A 27,628-nucleotide genomic window follows, 5' to 3' on the forward strand; every position below is an offset into this window, starting at 1 on the left:
TTTAATTGGTTTGGGCCGAAAATTTGGCTGCTAAGGGGTCAAAGTTCAAAAGAGTTGACCTTTTGTGGTCTCTAGCTAACTATTCAGCCAATTTTGGATCTTAACATTTGAAATTTTACATAAGGGGTATTTAGACATGCAGCAAGCTTTTAATAAGTTTTGAGGCGAAAATTTTACTGCCAAGTGTTGAAAGAGTTGACCTTTGCAGACTCTACCAAACTCCTCCGCCAATTTTAGGTCTAAACACTTGAAATTTTAGATGTAGATTACCTGGGCATGAGTCAAACGTTTTAGTATATATATATATATATATATATATATATATATATATATATATATATATATATATATGCACATAAAGTTCTGAACAGTACATAGGGCCCGAGCAAAGCCGGATTGAACTACTAGTATATATATATATATATATATATATATATATATATATATATATATATATATATATATACAGAGATAGATAGATAGATAGATATATTAATATTCTTTATTAATATAGGAAGATTGTATACCAAAGTGATAGTTAGAAAGATTGCCTTTTAGGACTGGACCGAATCAGATCGACCTAAAAATTGAGACACTGAGCAAGGTAGACTATAATTCTCGGGTTTACCCTCTGTCATAATATCCAATTGTGTATAAACGATCAATTGACAAAACACCTGAATACAGGTAAAGCAGGAAGTTTTAAAATTTAAAAAAAAATAAAGAAAAATTATGACAGGAAAAAAAAACCCACAAAAAGAAAACTAAGTTTCTTTCATTTTTTTTATTCATCATAATCCGATTGGCAACCACATTACCCACTTAAGATGAAGCTTAAATGATTGAACAATCAAAACAAAGTAAGTTTCTAATTTTTTTCTGCGTTGATTTTAATTTTTGCGTTAAATTTTATACTTCAATATTAAAAAAGGTACTTGTTAAGATAAAATCGACAGATCGATTAAAAAACATTTCGTTTAAGCAAAAAAAAAACAATATTACGTACGTAACTGTCATGTCGAGAATAGTAATACATTCAAGAATTACGAAAATTTATCGAGTAGAAAGTTATTTAGAGTTAAAAGTAATTTTACTGAAAATTGGGTAAAATTGCATTTTAAAGTAGACAATGAAGAGTCCATACACAGGGAACATAACTCGGAACATAAGGCTTAGATTACACCTATATTTGTAATCTATAACGATAGGCGTTTTTTTGTTTGTTTACTTAAAACACAATAGCAGTTGTTCTACTCGACGAATTTTCGTTATTGTTGGATATATTAATATTATCGACATGCCAATTAAGTACGTAATATTGTTGTTGCTTAAAACGACATGTTTTAAAAAATCGATCTGTCGATTAACAAGGACAAAAAAGAACTATGTTTACATATTTATTTTTACATGGAACCCATATCGTGCTGAATTCATTCACATAAATAGAAGCCAAACGTAAATGTAAAAGTTCTTTTATTGTTCCTATTTACAATGCCTCCCCACGGGACAGAGTTAGACACCAGGGTCGTTTTTTAACGTGGAGAAAAGGAACAAAAATAAAATTGTCTCAGTCGTGAAGGATTTCTCCTCCACTGACAAAGAACAAGAAATTGAAGTGTAGCATCTGAAGAACAGATACTACACTTTGATCTTGTTTATATATTTTATTGAGAAAGAAAAAATTGAACATAAAAAACGTACAAAAAATTCAATTCAACAAAATTAGGCACAAGGCCCCACAAGAAATTGGGAGGGGGAGGGTAGAGGGTCTTTTTGACTATGTAACAGATGAGACTTTGAAGTCTTACTCTTGACTGGCAACATTTACCAAAATACCTCAATCACTCTGTGGATCCTAATCTAACTAATAACCCCAGCGTTCAATGTAAAATTTAACTATGTACAATTTGTATATTCATTTCTGTATGTTGTGTGTGCATTTTTTTTTTTTTTTTTTTTTTTTTTTGTGTATGTGTGAGAAAATAAAGTTCGATTTCATTAGAAAGAGTTCTTGAATTAATTGGCATAAAATGTTCGTGGAGGGGGAAAAAACTAATGAAAATGTTCATTTCAAAAATAAGGAAAAAACTACTAATGTGTTGTTAGTAAGACCCCCCTGTACTATTCTATGTGGCTAGATCCCCCACTGTTTTCCGGGGAACCGAAAACAAGCAGAGCATCCCTAATGGGGTTTGGGGAAGTCGCCTTAATGGAGGTGGGAGAAAATAAAGCAACGGATGGAGGGGGTAGGAAGGTGACCTCTGAGTAGGGGGATGACCGGGGGCATCAGAAAATAAAGATGAGGAGCAGGGGGGTTGGGCAGATTCAGAGGTTCTCTAATACCAAAAAATAAAATCAGGAACAGGATCTCATTTGTACCACCAGTCAAGAGTTACTTTACTGAACTTATAATGCTAACCTAGGTGGGATGGGTTCCGTAGGACCCAGCACCGCCCATGCCATGCCTAAGGAGGGAACACGTATTGAAACTTGGCTCCTCGACGGATGCACAAACTAGTGCTGTGCACCCACCTCTTGTCAAATTCCACTCTAGGCAACCTCTTCCAATCGCATCTGATCTTTACTTTAAGCAAATGTTTAAAGTAAACGATCAGATCCCGATCAGGAACAGATGTCCCTTCGCGGACCAACTTGAGGCGCGTGATCCAAATGGTCATGCGCGCTACTGCTAGGATCGCCAGGAAAACCAAACTTTCCTTCCTGGGGAACGGCGGCTCCATGTTGTACACAAAAGTTCCTACGTCGAGATCAAGCGGACACTCGGCATCGATGCGAGCTGTTACCCCCTCGACGTACTTTAATAGGGGCTGTATCCGGCTTCAACTAAAAAACGCGTGCTCGATTGTTTCGGGCTCGTGTTCGTCACAGCACGGACAGAAGCGCCTGGTATGTTCTTTATACCGGAAAAGTTCGTACAAGTTCGTACACTTTGATCTTGTCCCGAAGGCCAAGAATGTTAAAAGTTCTTTTATTGTTATTGTAGATAAATTCGAAAAATGAAATATTGAATTGTCATGTCGCAGTAATGAAAATATGCAAAAATTACGAAAAACGATGAGATAGAAAATTAATTATTAATAAAAACAGTTTTCGAAAAAAAAATTCAAGTGCCTATATAAACTAATAGTATTAAGTCAAGGGAAGTAATTCAGTCGGTCTTTAATGGTGGATGTCACACAATCATCTATTCGTACAAAGTACATGTAATAATGCAGGATGATTAGGTAGATTGCTTATTGTTGAAATTGATGGCAAATGTTTACGTACTTTCCACTTTAACAATCACCTTAAATATGATGACTTATACAAGTTTTGGGGGATGCTGAAAAAGAATATCGTATTTAAATTTGCCTCAAACAAGTACTTTTCCAGACATTAAGCAATGAGCTATGTGACATTTGCCCTTAAGATCGCACATTACTGCTTCAAAAAGTGGGGAATCAGTTTTCTATAGTAACTAGCTGTTCAGCCCGGCTTTGCTTGGGCCCTGTGTACTGTGCATACCTTTATGTGCATATGTACTTTTATATTAAAATGTTTGACTCATTTCCAGATAACCTACATCAAAAATTTCAAGTGTTTAGACCCAAAATTGGCGGAGGAGTTTGGTAGAGTCTGCAAAGGTCAACGTGTTCACCTTGGATCTATTGGCAGCCAAATTTTCGTCTGAAAACTGATTAAAAACCTTGCTGCATGTCTGAATACCTTTTATGTAATTTCAAATGTTTAAACCCAAAATTGGCTGAATAGTTTGTTAGAGACGGCAAAGGTCAAATCTTTTAAACTTTGACTACTTGGCAGCAATATTTTCGGCCAAAACCGATTAAAAAGCTTGCCCTACGTCTGAATAAACTTTATGAAAAATTTCAAATGTTTACACCAAAAATTGACTGAGTAATTTGGTAGAGATCGCAGAGGTCAAATTGTTTTTAACTTTGACCCCAATTTTGACCCGTTAACATTTATTGTTTTGGGCTCAAATACAAATTAAAAAGTTTGATCAACGTCCAAGTAACCTACATCTAAAATTTCAAGTGTTTAGACCCAAAATTGGTGGAGGAGTTTGTTAGAGTTTTCAAAGGTCAAATCGTTGAACTTTAACCCCTTCACAGCCAACTTTCTGACGAAAAACCGATCAAAAAGATTTTCCCAAATCTCAATACCCCGTATGTCAAATCTCGTGTCTGTAGACTGAAAATTGACAGAGTAGTTTGGTAAGGAAATGTACACACACACAGATACACACGTACATGCACATAGACATTTTCATTTTTATAGATATACTGGCATGGGTGCCCGGCGTTGCCCGGGTGTTTGGAGGTGTATGCTGAGCAAAAAAAAAAAGGTCAATTTTTTTAATTTGAACCTTATTATGACCCCTTAAAATTTATTGTTTTCGGTTCAAGTGGAGTTATTAAGTAAGATCCATGTTCACCGAACCTATATCTAAAATTTCAAGTGTTTAGACCCAAAATTGTTGGAGGAGTTTGATAGAGTTCTCAAATGTCAAATCGTTGAACTTTGACCCCTTAACGGTCAAATTTCTGGCCGAAAACCGATCAGAAAGATTTTTCCAAATCTCAGTACCCTGTATATCAAATTTCGAGTCTGTAGACTAAAATTGACAGAGTAATTGCGTAGGGAAATATACACACACAGACACACAGACACGTTCACTTTTATAGATACACTAGCATTTAAGCTGGTGTTGCCCGGGTGTTTGGATGTGTATGTTGAGCAAAAAAAAAAAAAGTGGTAGTAGGAAGGCAGGCTCGAACCCGTACCGCAAAGGAGGAAGAGAACGGGGAAACAAACCTGACGTCTTTGCGGTTATGACCACCTTGAAGTGACTTACGTTCACATTAAGGTTACACAATCGAAAGGGGAGGATATCTTTCAAAATATCCGCTAAAAAAACGACCCCCCCTGTTGAAAAGTGCGTAATTGAAGGTTAAAATGTGAATGTTTTTAGCCAAATTTTCAATAATTGTCGTATTAAAGGTCGAACTTCAAAACGATAATGATCTTGGTAAAATCCGTCGCGTCTGTCGAAAGTTTTTGGCAGATCTGCAAACAGACATACATACATACATTTATATATTGGTAACTAAGAATTTTCAACCCAAACTGATGAAAAAGCTCCCCCTATCTCTGAATACCCTCTCTGTGAAATTTCAAATGTTTAGACCAGAAATTGTCTGAGTAATTAGGTAGAGACCGTAGTGGTCAATTTTTTTTAAAACTTTGACCCCTATTATGACCCCTTAACATTTGTTGTTTTAGACTCAAATCAAGTTATTAAGTTAGATCCATGCCCAGGGAACCTATATCTAAAATTTCAAGTGTGTAGATCCAAAATTGTTGGAGGAGTTTGGTAGAGTTCTCAAAGGTCAACTCGTTGAACTTTGACCCCTTAACAGCGAAATTTGGGGCTGAAAACCGATCACATTGATTTTCCCAAATCTCCATACCCTGTATATCAAATTTCGTGTCTGTTGATTGAAAATTAACAGAGTTATTGCGAAGGAAAATGTACACAGACGCACAGATACACAGACACTTTCACTTTTATAGATATATATATACATAGATAGATAGGTAGATAGACAGATAGATAGATAGATAGATAGATAGATAGATAGAAAAACAAAAATATATACGTATAGATAAATATATATATGGAAACAATTTGGTGTTTACTCCACACTTTTTACGCAAATATTATGCAAGTATAAATCATGTAGAATATCTGCATGAATATAATTACACGTAATAGTTAACTAAAGATAATCATTCCACAAGAAAACCGAAAAAAACTAATAAGGAATTAATTAAAATGAATGTTTAAAAGAATATGCAAATTAGCTAGATCTTTTGCTAGTGAATGCAATTCTACGACCCATATATAAGAAAATTGTATTTTCTTTTTAAATAAATAGAAAAGCGTGTTTTGAATATGAATATCAATACAAACAAAAGAGAAACGAATTCATAGGAGTATAGATAGATAGACTAGCAGTTCCGCCCGGCTTTGCTGGGGTCCTATGTACTGTTTACAAGATTATGTGCATATGTATATATTAAAAAGTGTGAATATGTAAAGTAATGCCTGTCTGTATAATGCTCATCCTTAACTACCATAGAGAAAAGACCGACAGACATTTTCACTTTTATAGATATAGATAGATAGATTGGATGCAATGATTTAAAAAGTATAAAAAAAAAAGACTCATGCGCCACCACCGAGAATCGAAACCAAAACATTCAGCTCAAAATTTATTTTGCCTCTGCCTTCAATGACTGGGCTATGAAAACATGTTGACTGCAAAGCTAAAAATTAAAACATGAACCAATAGCTACGACGTGATGCATTCGTAATGCCGGCGTTCGACTTTCACCTGCAAATTTCATTTTTTTTAATTTTCACACTTTTGCACCGATTTTTCCTGGCTAAAACCCAAATATAAAGTTTTGCATGGATTCAAATACTTTATATATGAAGTTTCATGTCTGTAGACCAAAAACTCTAGGAGGGGTTTGGTAGGTAAAATTTGTTAAACAAAAATATATCCGTATACATAAATATATATGGAAACAATTTTGTGGTTACCATAAACTTCTTACGCAAATATTAGGCAAGTATAAATCATATAGAATATCTGCATGAATATAATTATACGTAATAGTTAACTAAAGATGATTATCGCATTAAAGAACCGAAAAAACTAATAGGGGATTAATTAAAATGAATGTTTAAAATAATATGCAAATTGGCTAGATTTTTTTGCTAGTGAATGCAATTCCACAACCCATATATGAGAAAATTGTATTTTTTTTAAATAAATAAAAAAGGGTTTTAATATGAATATCAATACACACAAAGGAAAAACGAATTTATAGGAATATAGATAGATAGATAGATAAAGATTTAACGTAAAATGAACACCCACTTTACGGTCACCTTGGCTATAAAGTGGATGTTCATTTTACATTAAATTAATATAGAAAAGTGATCTCCCACTTTTTAAAACTGTAATTTATTCATATCTTGGAAACTACTTATTTCCTGGAATTTTTTATTATTATTGTCGTGTTCATCACCCCCCCCCAAAAAAAAACCCCTCTAATTTTCAGTAATTTTAAAGGATTTTTCGTGTGTGCAAAGATACTCCACCTTTACCAATACTTCAATCATTTGTTTTCCTAGTTTTGCATATGAATTACAAAATATCTGATATTTTCCCAAAACCTTTGACCTTGATGGAGGGGAGACAAAAACTTGCTACTATCATTTCAAATGACCTGAAATAACATCAAGGGGAGACTTGATTCCAAATATTTCTCATGTGTTATATCTTGGTTTTAATACATAAAGTAAATCTCACATTGTATAAGGCGTATTTGATACTGGAGATATTCATAATCGTACCCCGTTTCCCATACATATATAAGTTGAGTTATTTGCCGTACTGATATTGAATTATTTATTTGCAAAAAAAAAAAAAAATTAAGGAATACAGCTTCAACATTTTAAATAAACTGTAAAACTTAACTTTGAAATAATGTGTGCATTAATCTGTCTTACGTAAATGTGAAATTGCTTTTTCATCAATCTCTAATGTTTAAGTTATCGGTCCTGGATATGACTTGAAACTATATCCAATAGTTTGTGGGGCTTTGGGGAGTGTGGAGCCACCTCTTAATTACCATTGCTCCCAGGTCCACTCTAAACTGAGGTGGTAGTATATGTTAGGGTCCCAACTATTGGTTAAATAGAAACCGACTTGAATTTTTTTTTTTTTAATTCTATTAAAAAAAAATTTCTTGAAGATTATTAGATTTCGCATTAAATAATCTGAAAAGGGCTAATATGCCGTAAAACAAAAACAATGTTTAAGTTAGCATTTTTGCCAGTCTATTATATTTTACATTTGAATAACACATAATCATAACTAACTAGATCAATTAAAATGGAATTTTGTTTATACATTACTCAATCCCAGAACTATAATATATTTTATAGAGCGCATTTTCTATCATTAAATTTTTTGTAAAAAATAAAACGGCTGAAGTAGTTGAGATGCTGCGAACAGATACTACACTTTGAATGGCACTTGTACAGTTTAATCAAGACATTAAAAAAATCAAAATATCGAAAAAAGGTTATATTGTACATATCAGCTATGGAACGAAGTCCTTCGAAAAAAAAAATTCACTTAATTTCATCAAGTAGTTTTTTTTTTTTTTATCGTGAAAAAACAATTTGTTATGATACCGAGCAAAAGGTTAGATTTTTAGGAAGAAAAGCAAGTATTCAAGATGGGGAGGGATTGTCGGCGGTTTAAATTATCTCCCCGTGGCATATTCAAAAATTTCCAAGATGATTAACCTCAATGCGCTCTCATAAAAACGTGTTTTTCCGCTGTAAAAAAAAAACAAAAAAACTACTCGATCAAATTAAGTGAAATATTTTTCTGGAGATCTTCAGTCCAAAATGGATGCGTAAAATATAACCTTTTTCGATATTTTCATTTTTTAATGTCTTGATTAAACTGTACAAATACTCTTGAATTATTTGAAGAAAACAAAAAACTTTACATTTTAAATATTTGAAAAAAATTAGGCACAAGGCCACACAAAAGTGTGAGAAAATGGGTACCATTATCCATCTTTTCTCACCATAATTAAAAAAATATATATTTTACTTTTAACTAGAATCACCAATTACCATAATACCACATTTACTTCAAAGGTCATCCTACTTAAATTTCCACAAATAGTTTTGATATTAAAAGCCCACTTTTCTATTTTAAAATAAATACAGCTTTCTTATATATATATATATATATATATATAGAGAGAGAGAGAGAGAGAGAGAAAGAGAGAGAGAGAGAGAGAGAGAGTGAGAGATAGATAGATAGATATGCGTGAATATACTAGCAACTTAAAAAGGAATACTAATTTGCATATTCCTTTAAAAACAAACTTTTATTCACTGTTTGTTTGTTTTTTTTCTGTTTTCTTATTAGACTAGCGGGGGGTACCCGGCGTTGCCCGGGTGTTTGTAGGTGTGTGTATGGGGGGATAAGTAATAACTCTGAAACGATGTTAAAAAAATCGGACCCCCCCCCCGCCAAAAAAAAAACAGCGAAAAAAAAGCCGCTGTGTGCATAGGGGGGAGTAAACTAAAGAATAAGCGAAGTAAAAAAAATAAAGAAATGTTGCCCGCATGTCGAAAAAAACGCTGTGTGTATAGGGGAGGGGGAAGTAAACTAAAGAATAAACGAAGTAAAAAAAAATAAAGAAACGTTGCCCGGGTGTTTAAAGATGTAAACGAAAAAAAATAATAGTTTTGGTCGTGAGGCTGGATTGAACCCGAGAGCCTTGACGCGGAGGTGAAACAAACTCCAACCACTTAACCGTGTAGGCCAAGAGTAAGAGGAATTGATTATAGTGTTAAAATAAGGCTTATAAAGCGAGTGAAAGAGGTTTGATTGACAGATAGCCACTAAATGAGGTCATCGCGGGAGCGTTACGAGATGACGTAGCAGTATTTTATTTTTTTTGTTTTACTTCACATTAGTGTTTATTAAATTACGTATTTCGTTTCCTGTCTAGACAAAGAATGGTGTGTCCCCATCGACTACACCTGCAAATGTCATCTACATACACCAGACTCAAGTAAAAAGGAATGACTTGACACAGTTACTTGATGGACAGGCCATACTGTAGTAGATCACGTCTAGGTAGAACCACTTGGTGAAAATGCCAGGCTATCGATATGCCACTAGATTAAAACTGGGACAAGTGACTAATGTGGTCCAGCAATCTGTTATTGTTGATGGAATTCCATGTCTAGTATGCGATTTACACCATGCTTTGGGAGCAGACTCTTCAATGACTGAAAATTGAAATGAATGGCTCTCGTCTTGGAGAGGCTCCATGTTTTGACAAGCTTCTGGACTTGACCTTCACTCCTGATCTGAAATGGAACACGTACATCAAATCTGTTGCCAAGCTCGCTAGGAAAATGGTGGATCCTTTTATCGCTCCAGTAGATATCTCACTGCTGGTGCAATTCTCTACCCATATAAGAGCCAGGTACATCCAAGGATGAAGTACTGTTGCTACATCTGGGCAGGAGCTGCTAGGAAGATCTTATCCTGCCTTGACAAAGTTCAAAATAAACTTCATAGTCTAGTCGGGGGATGGCCTTTTCTCTTCCCTGCAACCTCTTTCTCACGGAAAACGACGTTGCAAGCCTGTCTCTGCTTTACTGTTACATGGTAAGTTCTCGTCTGAGCTCCAATCTATAGTCCCCCTCACCAAACTTTCATGAAGAACACACATCTAGCTGAAAACACTATCAATAATTTTCCCCACTCTTTATCTGTGCCTAAACCTGCCTACAAGAAATATGTGTTTTGATTCACATCATCAGCAAATGAAAAAAAAATTAAATTCCACAATTTAATGGTGACTGTAATGTGCAGGAATTTTCATTGCGAATGAAACAGTCGCATTTACGAGTGATTTTTCAAAGTGGCTACTAAAAATAATAAAACACTTATCTTTTAGTGATTGTATTTCTTTCACTAACAATCTTCTAAGGCTTATTATTGAGTGAAAAATGTCTTTTAAGCCATTATTTTTTTAATGGGCAAAGTCAAATTATTTAACCAATAAGTTTAATAAAACAATATGTTCTTTTTCTTTCTTCTTTTTTTTTAAACAAATTCAGTGCATATTTAGAATTGCACTTATTTTATTATTATTATTAACTTAAATTCCTCATTTCAGTTTACATTATGGAAACGGACGTGCTTTTGTTGAGATAAGTGATTTCAATTTTAATCATACTTTTTATTTTTAGATTCAAATATTAATAACTCCATTTTATTTCAGTATTTAATTTATGTATTTCTGTTTTATCAAATGTTAGCTTTTTTTTTCTCGTCCATAAATGTTTATTTATCTACCAAGTCGATTGCAAAAATAGATTACGAATTTGTACTCATTCTTAATTCCTGAGAGGGGAATCTATCACCATATTTTCCCTTAAACACGTCCGTTGGACTTTTATTAAGTAGAATACTTAATAGTTTTTTTTTTTTTTTTTTTAATGGAGAGTAGAAAACGCATTGTGGATGCGTTATCGGCAGCTCCTGTTACTCTCGCTTCTTCTTATTTATCCCTCAGTCCTCATTTTTTAATGAGTGATTTTTCTGACAAAGGGAGAAGAAAAAGCTGTTTTCTAGGTTGGCAGTATTTTGCGCGAACAGTTGGCAGAGATGGCGGAAATTTTCTGTTTCTATGTCTATCCTTGTAGCCATGTCACTAGTAAGGGTGCTGGAGGTAAACGTTTTGTCTGGGCTGACGTTATCCGCCTGATAGTCAGGGACCCGAACCTTGGATTAACCACCAAGGAGGCTGTCCTATCAGCAGGTGCAAAGTACTGGAGCTGCTGTATTGCCATTTGGTGAATGGATTCTGGACCATGCAGTAGCTTCTGGTGGGGCCTCTCGATGCCATACTAGTGGGTAATTGTTACGGCTTTACCTTATCATTAGCTACAAATAATAAAAAAATTCGTTTCTTTTTCTCTCTTAGTTTCCCCTCTCTGTCCTGCTCTAAGTAAATCTGACGACCACTAGACCATTTCCAAAAATTCATCATGACAAGTTTCAAGAAAAAATACACGATTAAACCTGGTTCTCCAACTTCGAACGTAGACCCCTACTACCATGTCTCCTTCTCCAACATCAGGGGTCTACGTTCTAACCTTCCAGAGGTTGAAACCCAATTACAGGAGACTAAACCAGACCTTTTATTTTTAAGTGAAACTGGCATTGGACAGGCTATTTCCCTAGAAGAGTTCGCAATTAAAGGATACTCTAACTTAACTTCTAAATCTGACCCCCAAGATCGCCATGGGCATGGAATTTGTGCCTATATTAGGGATAACTTTCCATGTGGTAGGGACATCTCCAGGGAAGATCCTAACTTACCCTATATGTGCTTCTGGGTTGCTTTAGCTCACACTACGGCATTTATATTTACTCTCTATCGCCCCCATAACAGCGGAGTTACTATCTTTCAAAGCATATCTGAGAAAATTGACCAAGTCCTATCTGCTTATCCTTCAGCTAACATTCACGTATGTGGTGACTTCAATGTTCACAACGTCGAATGGTTGACCCACTCTAACAAGACCGATGATGAGGGGAGGTTCTGTCATGATTTCTCCATTGCCTATGACCTCACTCAGATTGTTCAGGAACCCACTCGTGTGCCCGACAATGACGGCCAGTATGCGAGCCTACTAGACCTTTTTCTCACAACTTGCCCTGAACTATGTTCAGTTTCTGTTCTGTCGCTTCTTGGATATTCCGACCATTCTGTTGTATCAATTAAGATAAAAATGAAATGTAATAAGTCCCCAGACGTACCTCTCCATCGTACAGTATATCGATACACTAAGGCTGACTGGGATAGCTTTCGTACATTTATATCTGATCTACCTCTGCATTCCATGTTTAAAAAGGATGTGTCCTCTATAGTATTAGACCTGACGGAATGGTTAATTGTAGGTATTGACCGTTTCATACCCTCGAAAAAGTTTCAGCAAAAACCTAACAGCCAGCCATGGTTCTCTCCAGAATGTGCTGCTGCCATTGCGCACAGAAATCACTTTTTCCACTGTTTCCAACGTAATAGATGTATGAAAACTAAAGCCGCTTTCAGGACTGCCAGCAACCATTGTAAGAAAGTAATAAAGAATGCAAGAGAGTTGTATGCTCAACCTGTTCAGTCCAAAGTAGCTGAGCAGCGGCTTGGTTCCCAACAGTTTTGGAGCAAACAGAATCCTGAACAGAAGCGTGTGCTCCATCCCAACCATTATCAATGGACCTGAGGTAATCTCGTCAGCATCAGACAAAGCCAAACTCTTTGTCAAGAACTTTGCAGCTAATTCTACCCTTTGCGATCAAGGCTGCCAACCCCCAATATTTCCTCCTGTATCAGAAAACACGCTATGTGAAATACGTATATCTGTACGTGATGTTGCCAAGCTAATCAAAAACCTTGATTCCAGTAAAGCAACTGGCCCTGACGGTATTCCAATTATAGTACTCAAAAAACTTCAACCTGAACTAGCGCCCATACTTACAAAACTGTTTAAACGTTGTCTTAAGGAGAATAGTTTCCCATCTCCCTGGAAAATTTCATCAGTATGCCCTGTATTTAAGAATTCAGGTGATCGCTCATCCCCCTCTCAGTACAAGCCAATAAGTCTCCTGTGCGTCATGAGTAAGTTGCTGGAAACTGTGTTAAATACAGAAGTAATCAACCATCTCAACAAAAATAACCTTCTTAGTGACACTCAATATGGTTTCCGTTCTGCTAGATCTACAGCAGATGTGCTTACAGTTATATCTCATAAGATTAGCAAATCTCTCGACGGAGGCAAACTTTCTAGGGCAATTGCTCTTGACATATCTAAGGCCTTTGATAGGGTATGGCATAAAGGTTTACTTCATAAGATCTCTAGCTATGGTATTGCTGGAAATGTCGTCTCAATTATTAAATCATTTCTTTCTGATAGGTTCATAAGAGTAGTAGTTGAGGGGCAAAAATCAGAAGCTCACAGTATTAATGCCGGTGTCCCTCAGGGATCCATCCTGGCCCCAACTCTTTTCCTGATCTATATTAATGATCTTCCAAATCACATCCTTATATCATTTGTAGACATCTATGCTGACGACACTACCATTTATGGTAGCACATCTAAGACAGTAAACGACCAAGTTCTCTCCAATTCTCTCTCCTCTGATCTTGAGCACGTAGTACAATGGGGTAAGGAGTGGCTGGTTACTTTTAATGCATCTAAAACCAAGCTTCTCTCTTTACATCATCAACATTCTGATCCACATCTGGCATCAATTGAAATGAATGGCTCTCGTCTTCAGGAGGCCTCAAGTTTTGACAAGCTTCTGGGCTTGACCATTACTCCTCATCTTAAATGGAACACGTACATCAAATCTGTTGCCAAGGCCGCTGGAAAAATGGTGGGATCTTTCTATCGATCCGGTAGATATCTCACTGCTGATGCTATTCTCTATCTATATAAGAACCAGGTACGTCCAAGGATGGAATACTGTTGCCACATCTGGGCAGGAGCTGCTAGAAAGGACTTGTCCTGCCTTGATAGAGTTCAAAATAGACTTCGTAGCCTCGTAGGAGATGTCCTTTTCTCTTCGCTGCAACCTCTATCTCACAGAAGAGATGTTGCGAGTTTGTCTCTGATGTATCGTTATTTTCATGGAAAGTGTTCGACTGAGCTTCAATCTATGGTCCCCCTCGCCAAACTTTCACAAGAAACACTCGTCTAGCTGTAAACACTATCAATAATTCCCCCCACTCTTCATCTGTGCCTAAACCTAAACGTAGATTCCATGAGCAAAGCTTCTTTCTTAGAACTGCACGCCTGTGGAATTGTCTTCCGGTTTCCTGCTTTCCGGCTGACTACAATATGGTTGTCTTCAAGTCTAACGTAAATAAGTTCTTGATGAGCCGTTCCATATAAGTTATCAAATTTACCAAATTTTCTTTACTAATGATTACTATATTGTCCAATTTCTACTGTACACTCTTTAACCCTTATCCTTGAGTGGCATCTTGGCCTTGATAATGTGGTGATGCCTATGTAAAAAAAAAAAACCTAAACGTAGATTGTATGAACAAAGCTTCTTCCTTAGAACTACACACCTGTGGAATTGGCTTCCATTTGCCTGCTTTCCAGCTAACTACAATCTGGTTGTCTTCAAGTCCAACATAAACAAGTTCTTGATGAGCCGTTTCCCCTTAAGTAATCCAATTTATAAAATATCCACTACTACCGATTACTACGATATTGTCCCATTGACTACTGTACTCTCTTTAACCCTTATCCTCGAGTGGCCTCTGGGACTTAATAAGTGGTGACTCCTATGTAAAAAAAAGATGAGGAAATGGATGAGTAACCTAGTACTGAGCTGTAAATGGCTGGTGCCAGTGATTCTTATGGAAATGGAGCTACGCATCTTGTTGGATGATTTGGAAGCAGAAATTTTATTGAAGAAAACAAAAACAGAAACTATGGTGCACGTTCCACTTCAAAGAAGCACGTGAACCAGATATCCACTGCTATTCTGCATCATATTTAGTCAAGAGATAGGAGGCTGAGTTAGCAGCCATCATGAGGTTTATGAGGAAAAGAGTTAGGGTTGTGTCATATGTTGTTGATTGGGTATTGAACCCAGAGTGTTTTATTTACATTTAAGATGAAAATATCTTGTTTTTTTGTGTGCGTGATGCCAAGAGTACACTTATGCAAATGAGCATTGTTTTGTTTGGACGAATACTCGTGGATATAAAAAGAGAAAGAATTTTCCATCCCAGACAATACGAAAATTTCATGCAATGATTTTGAATCACATCAAATGCTCAGAAACAGACAGGCAGGCAGGCAGGCAGACAGACAGGCAGACAAAGAGAGAGAGAGAGAGAGAGAGAGAGAGAGAGGGAAAAAGACGCCTCAGACACAGAAAAAACTTTGAGTTCTCAATGAAAAATATGAATTTATGATGAATTTATTTTTTAATGTTAAATTTTTTAATGTTGAATTCTTTTAACTTAAATTAATTTAAATTTTAATTAATTAATTATTTAATTATTTCAGCAAGAAATATTTTCTCTGAAGATAATTAAGCTGCAATCACCATGGAAACGACGATCAGGTTTGTTTAATCTTTTTAATGAATTGCTTTTTTTGTTGTTGTTGACACTTGCAAATATACAAACCCTCTTGACACAAATTTGTAATAATTCATGCATAGCACCAAACATTCTACTGAGATTCTTGACTTTTGAAAATACTTATACGTGTTCGTCATAGTGATAATATCGTTGATCAACGTATGTGGGAAATGTAATGAAAATAAAATCACCTTTAAATGTTAGATATTGAACGATCCACTAGCATATAATTTAGTTGAAAATAACAAGAAATAGAAACTGAGTTATACTTGATAATTCTAAGTTTAAAATTGTTTAGGCTGTGAAAATGTACAAGAAACGGATATGACAACACATGAGTCAAAGAGAGAGGATGATAGAAAAGATAGTCTGTTTGGAAGCATGAAATGTGGGTGTCAAACGTGTCAGGACATATATATATATATATATATATATATATATATATATATATATAAGGCAAAAGCGGTGTGTGCATTTTTATATGTGCAGCAAAGGCTTTTTTGCCGGGGTTCTCTGGGGGGGTCACTATTTCTTAGAACTGTTTATATACCTCCTAGATTGTAATATCTATAATTTGCAAATGGGACGTCATGTCTAGATTTATTTGATTGACTTTTATAAAATTTGCACTATTTCATTCTGTCGCGTGTCGTTTGACTTTTTCGTATAAATAAAATGAAACTATTCTATTGCTCCTATTGCTATGGACACTCCCATTTTTATTGGGAGCTGGTTTATTGGTTAAATATTGAACGATTCACTGGCATATAATTTAGTTAGTTGAAAATAACAAGAGGTATACTTGATGATCCTGAATTTAAAATTGTTTAGGCTGTGAAAAAGGACAAGAAACGGACATGACAACACATGACTCAAAGAGAGAAGGTGATAGAAAAGATAGTCTGTTTAGAAGCATGCAATGTGGATGTCAGCCGTGTAAGAGCATGGACTAATAAGATATAATTAATTAGTAATTTTGGTCTCTGTCTCCCTTTGACCCCCCCTATCTAATGCAAATATATATATTGACCAATGAATTGTCTTCAGATATGTATCGGTGAAATTTAACAGGATCTAAAAAAATCTCATTCCGCAACATACATATGGAATACAAAAGACAATTAAATCATCTTTTAGTGAATGTTGGATATTGAACAAGAAGATCGACTAGTATATAAGGTTGTTGGAAAAATGGTGAGATCCTTCTACCGATCCAGTAGATATCTCACTGCTGATGTAATTCTCTACCTTTATAAGAGCCAGGTACATCCAAGGATGGAGTACTGTAGCCATATCTGGGAAGGAACTGCTAGAAAGGACATCCTACCTTGATAGAGTTCAAAATAGACTTACTACACCACCGCAACACACCCAATCAAAATGTGCGTGTGTGTGCGTGTGTGTTTGTATGTCGGAACAAGTATCGTTTTTAACCTTGATCTTTCAGACAACAAATATCGAAAAATTAGCCAAAGACATTAATTCCTTCACCCTCAACTGAGCAGTTTTTTACAAGAAGGGGTCACTTTTTCATGGCCATTTTGCAACGCTATCATACGCGCTTGAAATGACTAGCCTTAATTTGAAGGAAGCGAAGTCGTCAGAATTTGTCAACCTGACGAATTCTCATGAGAATGAAACACGGAATATTCTGTGTAGCTTAGTTGCCATATATATTTTCATTTATTATATATATATATATATATATATATATATATATATATATATATATACTATTCGATTGTGGCTAACAGAATAAGAATAAGATGTTTTTTTTTCTTTATAAAAACAACAATCTTATTTTTTTCGTTAATTTCTTTCACAAACAAACACGATTTTTATGAGGCCTTTTCATTTCCTTACTTATCTGTCTGCCAGAATCTGCTTGGACTCGTATTCCTTCTGTTAAATAACAATTGTTTACGTCATTTGATGTCAGTTCTTGTCGTTTCTATTTGTGGCCTAACTTCCAACCACATTTACATATAACAACATTTCAACCCAATGACGTCATCAACAAAGAAATGTTTCTGCTTTCCCACTTATGTTTTATTTTCGTCTTTGTATTTTGACCTTAATTTTTGTTTTATAATTTTCTGCGGCTTTCTACTCCTTGACGTCAGACCCACAACCAAATGTGTTAATCACTTCTGTATCCATTTGAAATTTCCGATTTTAATTAAAATAGTTTTGTTCTCTTTTCCAGGATAATAATAATAATAATAGCAAGCATGATCCACTTGACGGAGTCTTTCAGTATGTTATTTTTTAAATTATTTTTTATTCTTTTAGCTTTATCTATTTAATTTCTCATACTTATTAATCAATTTCTGGAGCTTCATACAAAAATACTGACATTTTTAAGTGATAAAACAAAAATATGAAGAAATAATTTGGATGAAAACGATTCTGTAGGTAAACAACAATAATTATTTATTATATAAATAGCAGTTAAAAAGAAATTACTGTGAAATGAGGTGGCATTTAATTGTCTGTCGCAGAGCGAACGTCCATTTAATGTTTTCCTATTTAGCATCTCATTAATGTCTAGTCCTAAGTCAGGGGCAGATAACTCGTGTTTCAAAAATGCTTTTAGAGCAAAGGAGATAAGAGTAAAGTTACTTTCCTTTAAAAATAGAAAAAATATTTAGTGTATTATTATTTTGAAATTCGGACAAAAGTAGAGATTTGTGGAGGTTGCTTTTAAGTCTCAATTTTTTTTTTTTTTTTTTACAAAATACAGTTTTCTCCAAGAAATGTCAATCATGGAATGATTGATTAAATTCACAGTCCTTGCTGCAATTCAAATATGTTTGGTTGCAGTTAAATGGGCTGATATTTTGGGAGGAAAAAAAAAGAAACAAAAAAACACAAAAGTTCACGAATCGCTGTATTTCCTTTTCCTCACAATTTTCTCTCGCCTTCCAGCACACGTCTGTCCCTCTCACCTCTGCCAACAGGTGTTTATTAAAAAAAAACTGACTGCAATTCATTTGCATATGTGTGCAGTATGATCTCGTGCAATTCTACGAGACTACACGTTATAAAGCCAGGGTCGACATATTTAATCTCTCTCTGTCTGTCTCTCTCTCTCTCTCAGATCCCACCTGAAGGTAAGTCGTATGGCCACACAATGCACACATACATATGGGCGCTTGCTTCTTTGATTATTACATTCAACTCTACATTAGTACAAATAAACTGACGTCTATGTTTAACTTGACCACCAAGTTTCATTCATGAATGCCCAACAGTCTTTGCTTTATTGCTATTTAATGATATGCTTCAATATGTACCTCTTTGTCGAGAGCTATGTGAGTGGTTGTTAAAACGTTTTGCGCAGACAATGTGTTGTTAGACAATATTATTGAAATTTGATTTCAATCATATTGCTGCTACTCTTCACTTCAAATGACTTGGAATGGCGTCAAGGACACTTTCGTTATCGTCTGATTAGATGTGATCCTAAACCGAAGGCCAAATTTGTATTTTTCTGATTATTTCAAAGAAAAAATTGGTGCTTATTTTAGAATTAAACCTATCTTCAAAACAAAAATACAGAAAAATCTAAAAACTTTATCATGTCCATACCCGTCACGCAACGAATATGTCATATTCCAAAAGTCACGTAAATTGATCAAGTAGTCTTTTTTAACTAAGAGTTCATGTTTTGGTCTGTAATGTTTTTTATAAATAAGGGGAAAGAGAACTCAATTCGAACTACTGAGATTACAATCAACCTTGTAATGGATACAGTTTTCTAATAAAATCGTTAAAATTCGTAAAAAAATATTTTCTATATAAAAAAAACTATGTAATCAATTTATATAATTTTTGGAATATGACATCTTCTTTCTGTATCTCATAAAAAATATCTGTCAAATAACCTCTAAACTATTCCAGGGAAGAGGTTCACGGCTGGATTTAGGGTTTAAGATTAGAGGTGAACATTTGCAGACTCTCTGAATTAGTTTATTGGCCAGCTTGGAACTGCGACTATTATTCATGTAAATGAAAACAATATGTTCCACCTTATGCAATCTTAACCCTAACCCTAACCCTAACCCTAACCCTAATACTAAATTTATCACAACTTTGCCTGTTTAATATCGCTTTGCAAATGTTTGCTATTTCAAATACTCCAAACGAAAATGTTAAATAATAAAGATTTCTTTATTGTTTAATTGGAATTTATTATTGAGATGAGTATTATTTATCAATTTATTTATTTGTTGCGAACTATCATCCTCATCTTTCTTAGTTGTTGTTTCACGACGTTTCGACCAACTATTCCTTTGATCTTCATCAGGTGGTAACCGCAACGGGATTGGAACTCCAAATCTCCTCATTGCATTACATCAATTATTGCCATCCATAGTTGCTATCGCCTCACAACAACAACTACGGATGGCAATAATAAAATTAATAAATAAAGATTGAAAATTAGTTTGCAAATATTTTAATATCGACAAAGATGATGCATATACAGTGGGGGTCAAAAGTGTTTGCAAATTGTATAAATTGATAAATTTATGCTTCAATATTTTCCAATATAATAACTATGTTACTCACTGTTTGATATGCAAATATGTGAAGTAAATTCATAGAAACGAAAACCAAATAATCATATTCTGGGGGTGGGTATGGATTTTTAAATGATTTTAGGAAGGAATATGGGCCCAAAGAGTTTGCAAGCACTCATTTATCCGCAATAAATACCATTTTAAACATGATATAATTCGAAAAATTGTGACATGATGATTATAGTACCATATATTGATAACATATTACAAGAAAACAACAGTTATTACTCAAATAACAATTAACAGGACAATACGAATTTATGAAACTATTTAACCCTTTATTCACTTTTCTCCATTTTTAATCAAATCAATCAGCCTCCTATCAACAGAGGATGTTAATCTATGCACTTGCTGAGGTGTGATTTCACTTGCTGAGGTGTGATTTCACTTGCTGAGGTGTGATTTCAGAAAATACCTTCTTGATGCTCTCCCAAATGTCTTTTTATGGAATTGATGCCCGTTTTCGTAAACCTTCCTCTTCAGAATCGACTAGAGGTTCTCTATCGGATTCAAATCCGGGCTCTGAGAGGGCCAGACCGTCAGACGTTCACCAGAGATCCCCTTGTCTGAAAGCCAGGCTTTTGTGAACCGAGAGGCATAGCTTGGGCATTGTCTTGTTGGATATTTAGATTCTGGTTGAGAGCATCATTTTGTGAATTCAATCAGGGTAATAAATTTGCTTCCAAAAACTTGCAGTAGTTCACAGAATTCATTTTGACACAATCAGGGACAAGAAAAGGACCAACAATCTCACTTCCAATAATACCAGCTCAAATCATCACTTCTCCTCCTCCCTGTTGACGTCTAAATCGCAAGCCTGGGCTATTGCCTTTAAGAAGCCGCCTTTATATTTAACTTTATCATTTTTTTTCTCTCCTTTCTCTTCCCAGATTTTTTATTTATAGTTATGTCTCGGAAGTAGAGTGAAAAGCACATCTTATTTTTCTTTTATTAATATTATTTTTTTCCTTGTACACATTTTTGTGAATTATTCCATGGATTTCTGCCTTTGGATTATTATGGACCATCTTCTTCCAATTACGGAATTTCTTTGGATTTTACTTGTACAAATGGAAATTCTCTTAACTTTCTTGAAGTTTTACATTTGGATTTTACCGTCACTGGATTTTTTATCTTCCACCAGACTATCCATTCATGTGTAATCACCTTTTTCTTTACCATATTCCTTCTGCTTAACTTATTTTGTTTTCAAGTAAGATCTTTGACTTACTTGTTGTTTCATCAAATACTTCTGCATGCAAAATCCGATCCCGCATTTTGCTAATTTTCCCCTCTGATGAGAAGGAGAGTATTTCTTCGAAACTCCACGCATTAAGGACTATCTATTTATCTAGTGTTTCCTTTTCAGATTAAATATGTTTTTAACTCATTTCAAAGTGTTTTTTAACATATTTTATTAACTGTTTGCTCATATGTATATATATATATATATATATATATGTGTGTGTGTGTGTGTGTGTGTGTGTGTGTGAATAATGAATTTTTAGGTCATTAATGAAAATTTGAGGGCTATGTAAAATATTGTTATGTAAAAATATTGTAATAATCTTTCTTGTCAGAATAAGTATTTTTCAAAGAAAAGGATTGAGAAAGATTTTTAGATTGTAAAAACATGCTGGGAAGTAGAAAACCAAAGACAAACTGGCTAGGTAGAATCAAACATTAGTTTGTCAGATGTGATGCTATTTAGGTCTCAATTAAAAATCCAACTTATACATATATATATAATGTATATATATATACATTATATATAAGTACATGATATTTTAAAATCATTTGCTTCAAAATCTCGCATTTATATTATATATATATATATATATATATATATATATATATATATATATATATATATATATATATAAGAATATCATATTTTAAAATCATATGCTTCAAAATATTGCATTTAATCCATTGAATCCATTATTTTTTATTTTATTTTATTATTTATTTATTTTTTTCAGGAATCATTTTTTCTGCAAATGCAACCGATTTTCTGGAAGGAAGCCCCGCAGCACTAAACTGTATCTTCCCTGCTGATCCTATATTCAATCGTTTACAATGGGAAAATGTGAAAAATGGTAATACACTTCGATGTAGGAATCTAACAACTTGTCAAGAGGATTCTAGATTCGAGCTTTCAAGAAATGGTTATAACATGACTCTCATCATAAAAGAGGTGCAACAAGATCAAAACAAATGGTCGTGTTCGGATAATACCGGAAATTATATTGAATTTGTTACTTTCAACGTCATTGGTAAGTAAATATTAATAATTTTGACCCATGTAATTCGATTGTAAAGAAGATATGAAGTATTTAACAAATTATATATTTTTTTAATATTAATAATTTCATTTTCTATTTCTGAATAAAGAGAATGTCAGTAAGAATTATTCAGTAAAAAATTGATTGAGTTATAAATACGTAGAATTGGAAAGAAAAAATGATAAAACGTACAAGTGTGTCACGATATTGGGATATATCAATATCGTAATAATAAAAAAAAAACAAATAAATTTAATGGTTAAAATTCCAAAACGCGAGACAAGTAAGCCGTTACCATAGCAACGACAGCGATATCGAGGAATAAAACAAAAATGAAGAAAGAAAAAAACGCTGATATATTTAAAATTCAGAAAAAAACGTTCGACAAAAGTTACAGTTAAGAATTTCAAACGCTAATCAGTTGCAGACGGGAGTCCAAAGAAAAAACACGTCTGAGCAGTAGCTTAGCTCCGCCGATAAAATCAACATCGCGAGAAAGATGAAAAGAAAAGCATAAAATAAAGGCTGGTTCATCTTTCACTCTTTCCATTTCTCAATTATAAAGGAAATATTGGATCTCTTAAAAAAAAGAAAAGTCTATCGCATGAAAGGGAAAAATAGCAAATCAACCATTAAGAGTTATAAAAGAAAAATAAATGATTAAAAGGGAAGAACTCTGTAATTTATTTTGAGGGGGGTTGTGAATCCGTTTTGATTCGTTATTGGGAGCTCAAGAAAAAAGAAGAAAAATAAGACTTATGAATTTAAATATATATTATCATCTTCTGAATTTTGTATATATTACCTATTCGTTCTTTGGTTCTGTTCATTAAAATAAAACAAAAAGAAAAACATATCCATGTTGAATTGATTATCTTTTCATATTATAAATATATGTCGAAACTTTTCTGACCTTCACTCTATTGCAGCGATGATCAGCTGATGGCTAAAAGAAAATTTGAAAAGGGCCAAATACAACATTTTGAAGGTTTAAAAAAAAAGAAGCCAAATTCGTGAAATTTAGTTTTAAAAGGGTTAATCAGGCAACTGTGGGCAAAAATATGAGAGTGACCTCACATATCACTATCATAATAATATATGAATATGAGAGTGACCTCAAATGTCACTATAATGATAATAATAATAATAATAATAATAATAATAATATATGATCATTGTTATAATGGTGTAAGAAGAAAACAACCGAATACATGTCAACTGATGTCACGGTAACATATATTGAGCGAATTTCTAACAGTATTTTGTCTAGTTTATTATTTATAATACCTTTTCCCAAACGTACCCTCTCCGAGAGACAGTCGGCTGCCATTTTGAATTTTCCAATACATCGGTAAACATTGCATGTTTTTCGAGCTGAATAAACATGTTACACTGAATAAAAACACGTGAATTATATCCAGTTAGGTAGAAAAGTAACTTATCTTGCCTTTGATAACATTTATTTGTTCTATATTTGTTTTTTGACAACTTTTTCGAATCTATGTGTACAGTAATACAAACCCAAATTGTTTTCTTTTTTCTAACTTGGTTTTAAAAAGTTTTTATTGCTAACATTTATTTTCATGAACTCTAACCACACCTCACAACCCTAATCCGGCCGGTCGGGGAAAAACGTTTTTATTTTTTTAAATTTTGGTGATTACGACAACACACATACGAACGCATGTATACTCATACACACACACACACACACACACACACACACGCACGCACACATACGCGGCTTGTCACCAAGCTAAAGAAGAGAGAGAGAGAGAGTGGGGGAAGGAGAGAAAGGATCGTACGTGCCGGGGTCAAACAGAAGTTAAATGAAATCGATTATAAATCGCTCGACAAAGTTGTGTCAGAACTTTTTATTCTATGAAACTTAAGATTAATAAAACGAAATGATCATGACCCGTGGAAATTTCATGGCGAATATTTCGCATTCAAGAGAACAAAACGAAAAAGTAGTGCACAAATAAATATATAAGAAAATGAATGTTACCAAAGGCAAGATAAGTTACTCTTCTACCTACCTAGATCACATTTTTGTTGTTTTAACTTATTTTAAAACGTTTATTTAACACAAACAAAAGTAGCGCACGGTTTTAAGTTAGAACAATAAAGAAGTGTCTGACATTTTACAGACATCTTGTGAGACTCGATAATCGCTCCAAACTCGAAAATTAAGCAAAATACTGGTAGGAACACATCCAATAAATGTCAGCAAACGTTCGTACCTGTTTTCTTTTTCACATTAGCGAAACTCTTATCAGAGCAAAAGCGAAAATGAGAAGCAAACACAAATGAAGAAGTCGGTTTTTATCGTTGAGCACAAAAACAACAAAAAAAAGAGTATCTAATCTAATAGGCCCCGTGCGTGCTATAGGTCAATCTCCAACGTCTGTCCCATCGCCTCGGTGTTGCATCCCTGTTTACAAGTACTTTAATGGGATGTGCTCTCATGAACCCATAGCACTTATACCAGTGCCCGGAAAACTTGTCCCGGGAAAACTCATCTCCGGAAAAACCGTACCCGGAAAACTCGAACCGTCAGTTTGTTCAGGTATGCTGAAAACGAATATCGCAAGGAAAATTAGCAGAGAAAAATAGTCTTGGAGCTAGTTTTATTAATGCGTGTATTTTGAAATGTAAATCACTGGCGACCATGTTTGAACAGGCGGCATATGAAAGGGGCAAAACCTCAGTTTGTTAAGGTATGCTGAAAACGAATATCGCAAGGAAAATTAGCACAGGCAGACGAATAGTTTTCGAGATATTAATGCGTGTATTTGGAAATGTAAATCACTGGCGACCATGTTTGAGCAGGCGGTGTATGAAAGGGGCAAACCCTCAGTTTGTTCATGTATGCTGAAAACGAATATCGCAAGGAAAATTAGCACAGACAAATAGTTTTGGAGCTAGTTTTATTAATGCGTGTATTTTGAAATGTAAATCACTGGCGACCCTGTTTGAACAGTTTAACCAGGCGGTGTATGAAAGGGGCCAACCCTCAGTTTGTTCAGGTATGCTGAAAACGAATATCGCAAGGAAAATTAGCAGAGACAAATAGTTTTGGAGCTAGTTTTATTAATGCGTGTATTGTGAAATGTAAATGACTGGCGACCCTGTTTGAACAGGCAGCATATGAAAGGTGCCTACCCTCAGTTTGTTCATGTATGCTGAAAACGAATATCGCAAGGAAAATTAGCACAGACAAATAGTTTTGGAGCTAGTTTTATTAATGCGTGTATTTTGAAATGTAAATCACTAGTGAGCATGTTTGAACAGTTTTAACAGGCGGCTTATGAAAGGGGCCAACCCTCAGTTTGTTCAGGTATGCTGAAAACGAATATCGCAAGGAAAATTAGCAGAGATAAATAGTGTTGGAGCTAGTTTTATTAACGCGTGTATTGTGAAATGTAAATCACTGGCGACCATGTTTGAACAGGCGGCATATGAAGGGGGGCCAACCCTCAGTTTGTTAAGGTATGCTGAAAACGAATATCGCAAGGAAATTAGCACAGACAAATAGTGTTGGAGCTAGTTTTATTAATGCGTGTATTTTGAAATGTAAATCACTGGCGACCCTGTTTGAACAGTTTAACCAGGCGGTGTATGAAAGGGGCCAACCCTCAGTTTGTTCAGGTATGCTGAAAACGAATATCGCAAGGAAAATCAGCAGAGATAAATAGTTTTGGAGCTAGTTTTATTAATGCGTGTATTGTGAAATGTAAATCACTGGCGACCATGTTTGAACAGGCGGCATATGAAAGGTGCCAAGCCTCAGTTTGTTCAGGTATGCTGAAAACGAATATCGCAAGGAAAATTAGCACAGACAAATAGTTTTGGAGCTAGTTTTATTAATGCGTGTATTTTGAAATGTAAATCACTAGTGACCATGTGTTAACAGTTTTAACAGGCGGCTTATGAAAGGGGCCAACCCTCAGTTTTTTCAGGTATGCTGAAAACGAATATCGCAAGGAAAATCAGCACAGACTGACTATAGACTCACTATCAAAGTATTGAAATATTTTTTATTTTATAAAGGAATCACTACTTATCAAGCCCCAGAGGCCACTCGAGGATAAGGGTTAAAGTGTGTACAGTAGTCAATGGACAATATCATAGTAATCGTTAGAAGTGTAAATTTGGTAAATTGGATTATTTAAGAGGAACGGCTCATCAAGAACTTGTTTACATTGGACTTGAAGACGACGAAATAAAAATATAAAGTTGAAAGAACTAGCAAAAAATATCATTTTAACGATGCATTTCAAATCGTAAACTGCCTGTTTACATTTTTTTATACATTTTTCGAAGATAATAAAAAGTGTAAAAGAAAGCAAACCTTTAGAATCCTAAAAAGATCTCCCGGGAGCATTTTTGCAACATGAAAAATATACAAACCAAAATAAAGAGAGGAGGCAACCCTGCTCAAAAATATGGTTTATTACATCGCCTAAAAAAAGAATAAGAATCGGGGGCTCCGTGGGGAAGTAAATTGTTTTCTTTTTTCTAACTTGGTTTTAAAAAGTTTTTATTGCTAACATTTATTTTCATGAACTCTAACCACACCTCACAACCCTAATCCCGACCGGTCGGGGAAAAAAGTTTTTATTTTTTTAAATTTTGGTGATTACGCCAACACACATACGCACGCATGTACACACATACACACACACACACACACGCACGCACACATAAGCATATCGCTTGTCACCAAGCTAAAGAAGAGAGAGAGAGTGAGGGAAGGAGAGAAAGGATCGTACGTGCCGGGGTCAAACAGAAGTTAAATGAAATCGATTACAAATGGCTCGACAAAGTTGTGTCTGAACTTTTTATTCTATGAAACTTAAGATTAATAAAACGAAATAATCGTGACCCGTGGAAATTCCACGGCGAATATTTCGCATTCAAGAGGACAAAACGAAAAAGTAG

General features: G+C 34.7%; 1 protein-coding gene across 1 annotated transcript; it reads left to right on the top strand.

Annotated features, from left to right (window-relative positions):
- The first annotated feature begins 668 nt into the window (after positions 1-668).
- Positions 669-22,880, top strand: LOC145248978 (uncharacterized). Its single transcript, XM_080110794.1, has 4 exons — positions 669-860; positions 15,740-15,797; positions 18,023-18,072; positions 22,382-22,880. Exons 2-4 carry the CDS (start codon positions 15,781-15,783, stop codon positions 22,681-22,683), a joined length of 369 nt encoding a protein of 122 aa, XP_079966920.1. The 5' UTR covers positions 669-860; positions 15,740-15,780; the 3' UTR covers positions 22,684-22,880.
- Positions 22,881-27,628: the final 4,748 nt, after the last annotated feature.

The sequence above is a fragment of the Euprymna scolopes genome, chromosome 27 (genome assembly GCF_053919585.1).
Source record: "Euprymna scolopes isolate OS-2025 chromosome 27, ASM5391958v1, whole genome shotgun sequence".
NCBI classification, from domain to species: domain Eukaryota; kingdom Metazoa; phylum Mollusca; class Cephalopoda; order Sepiida; family Sepiolidae; genus Euprymna; species Euprymna scolopes.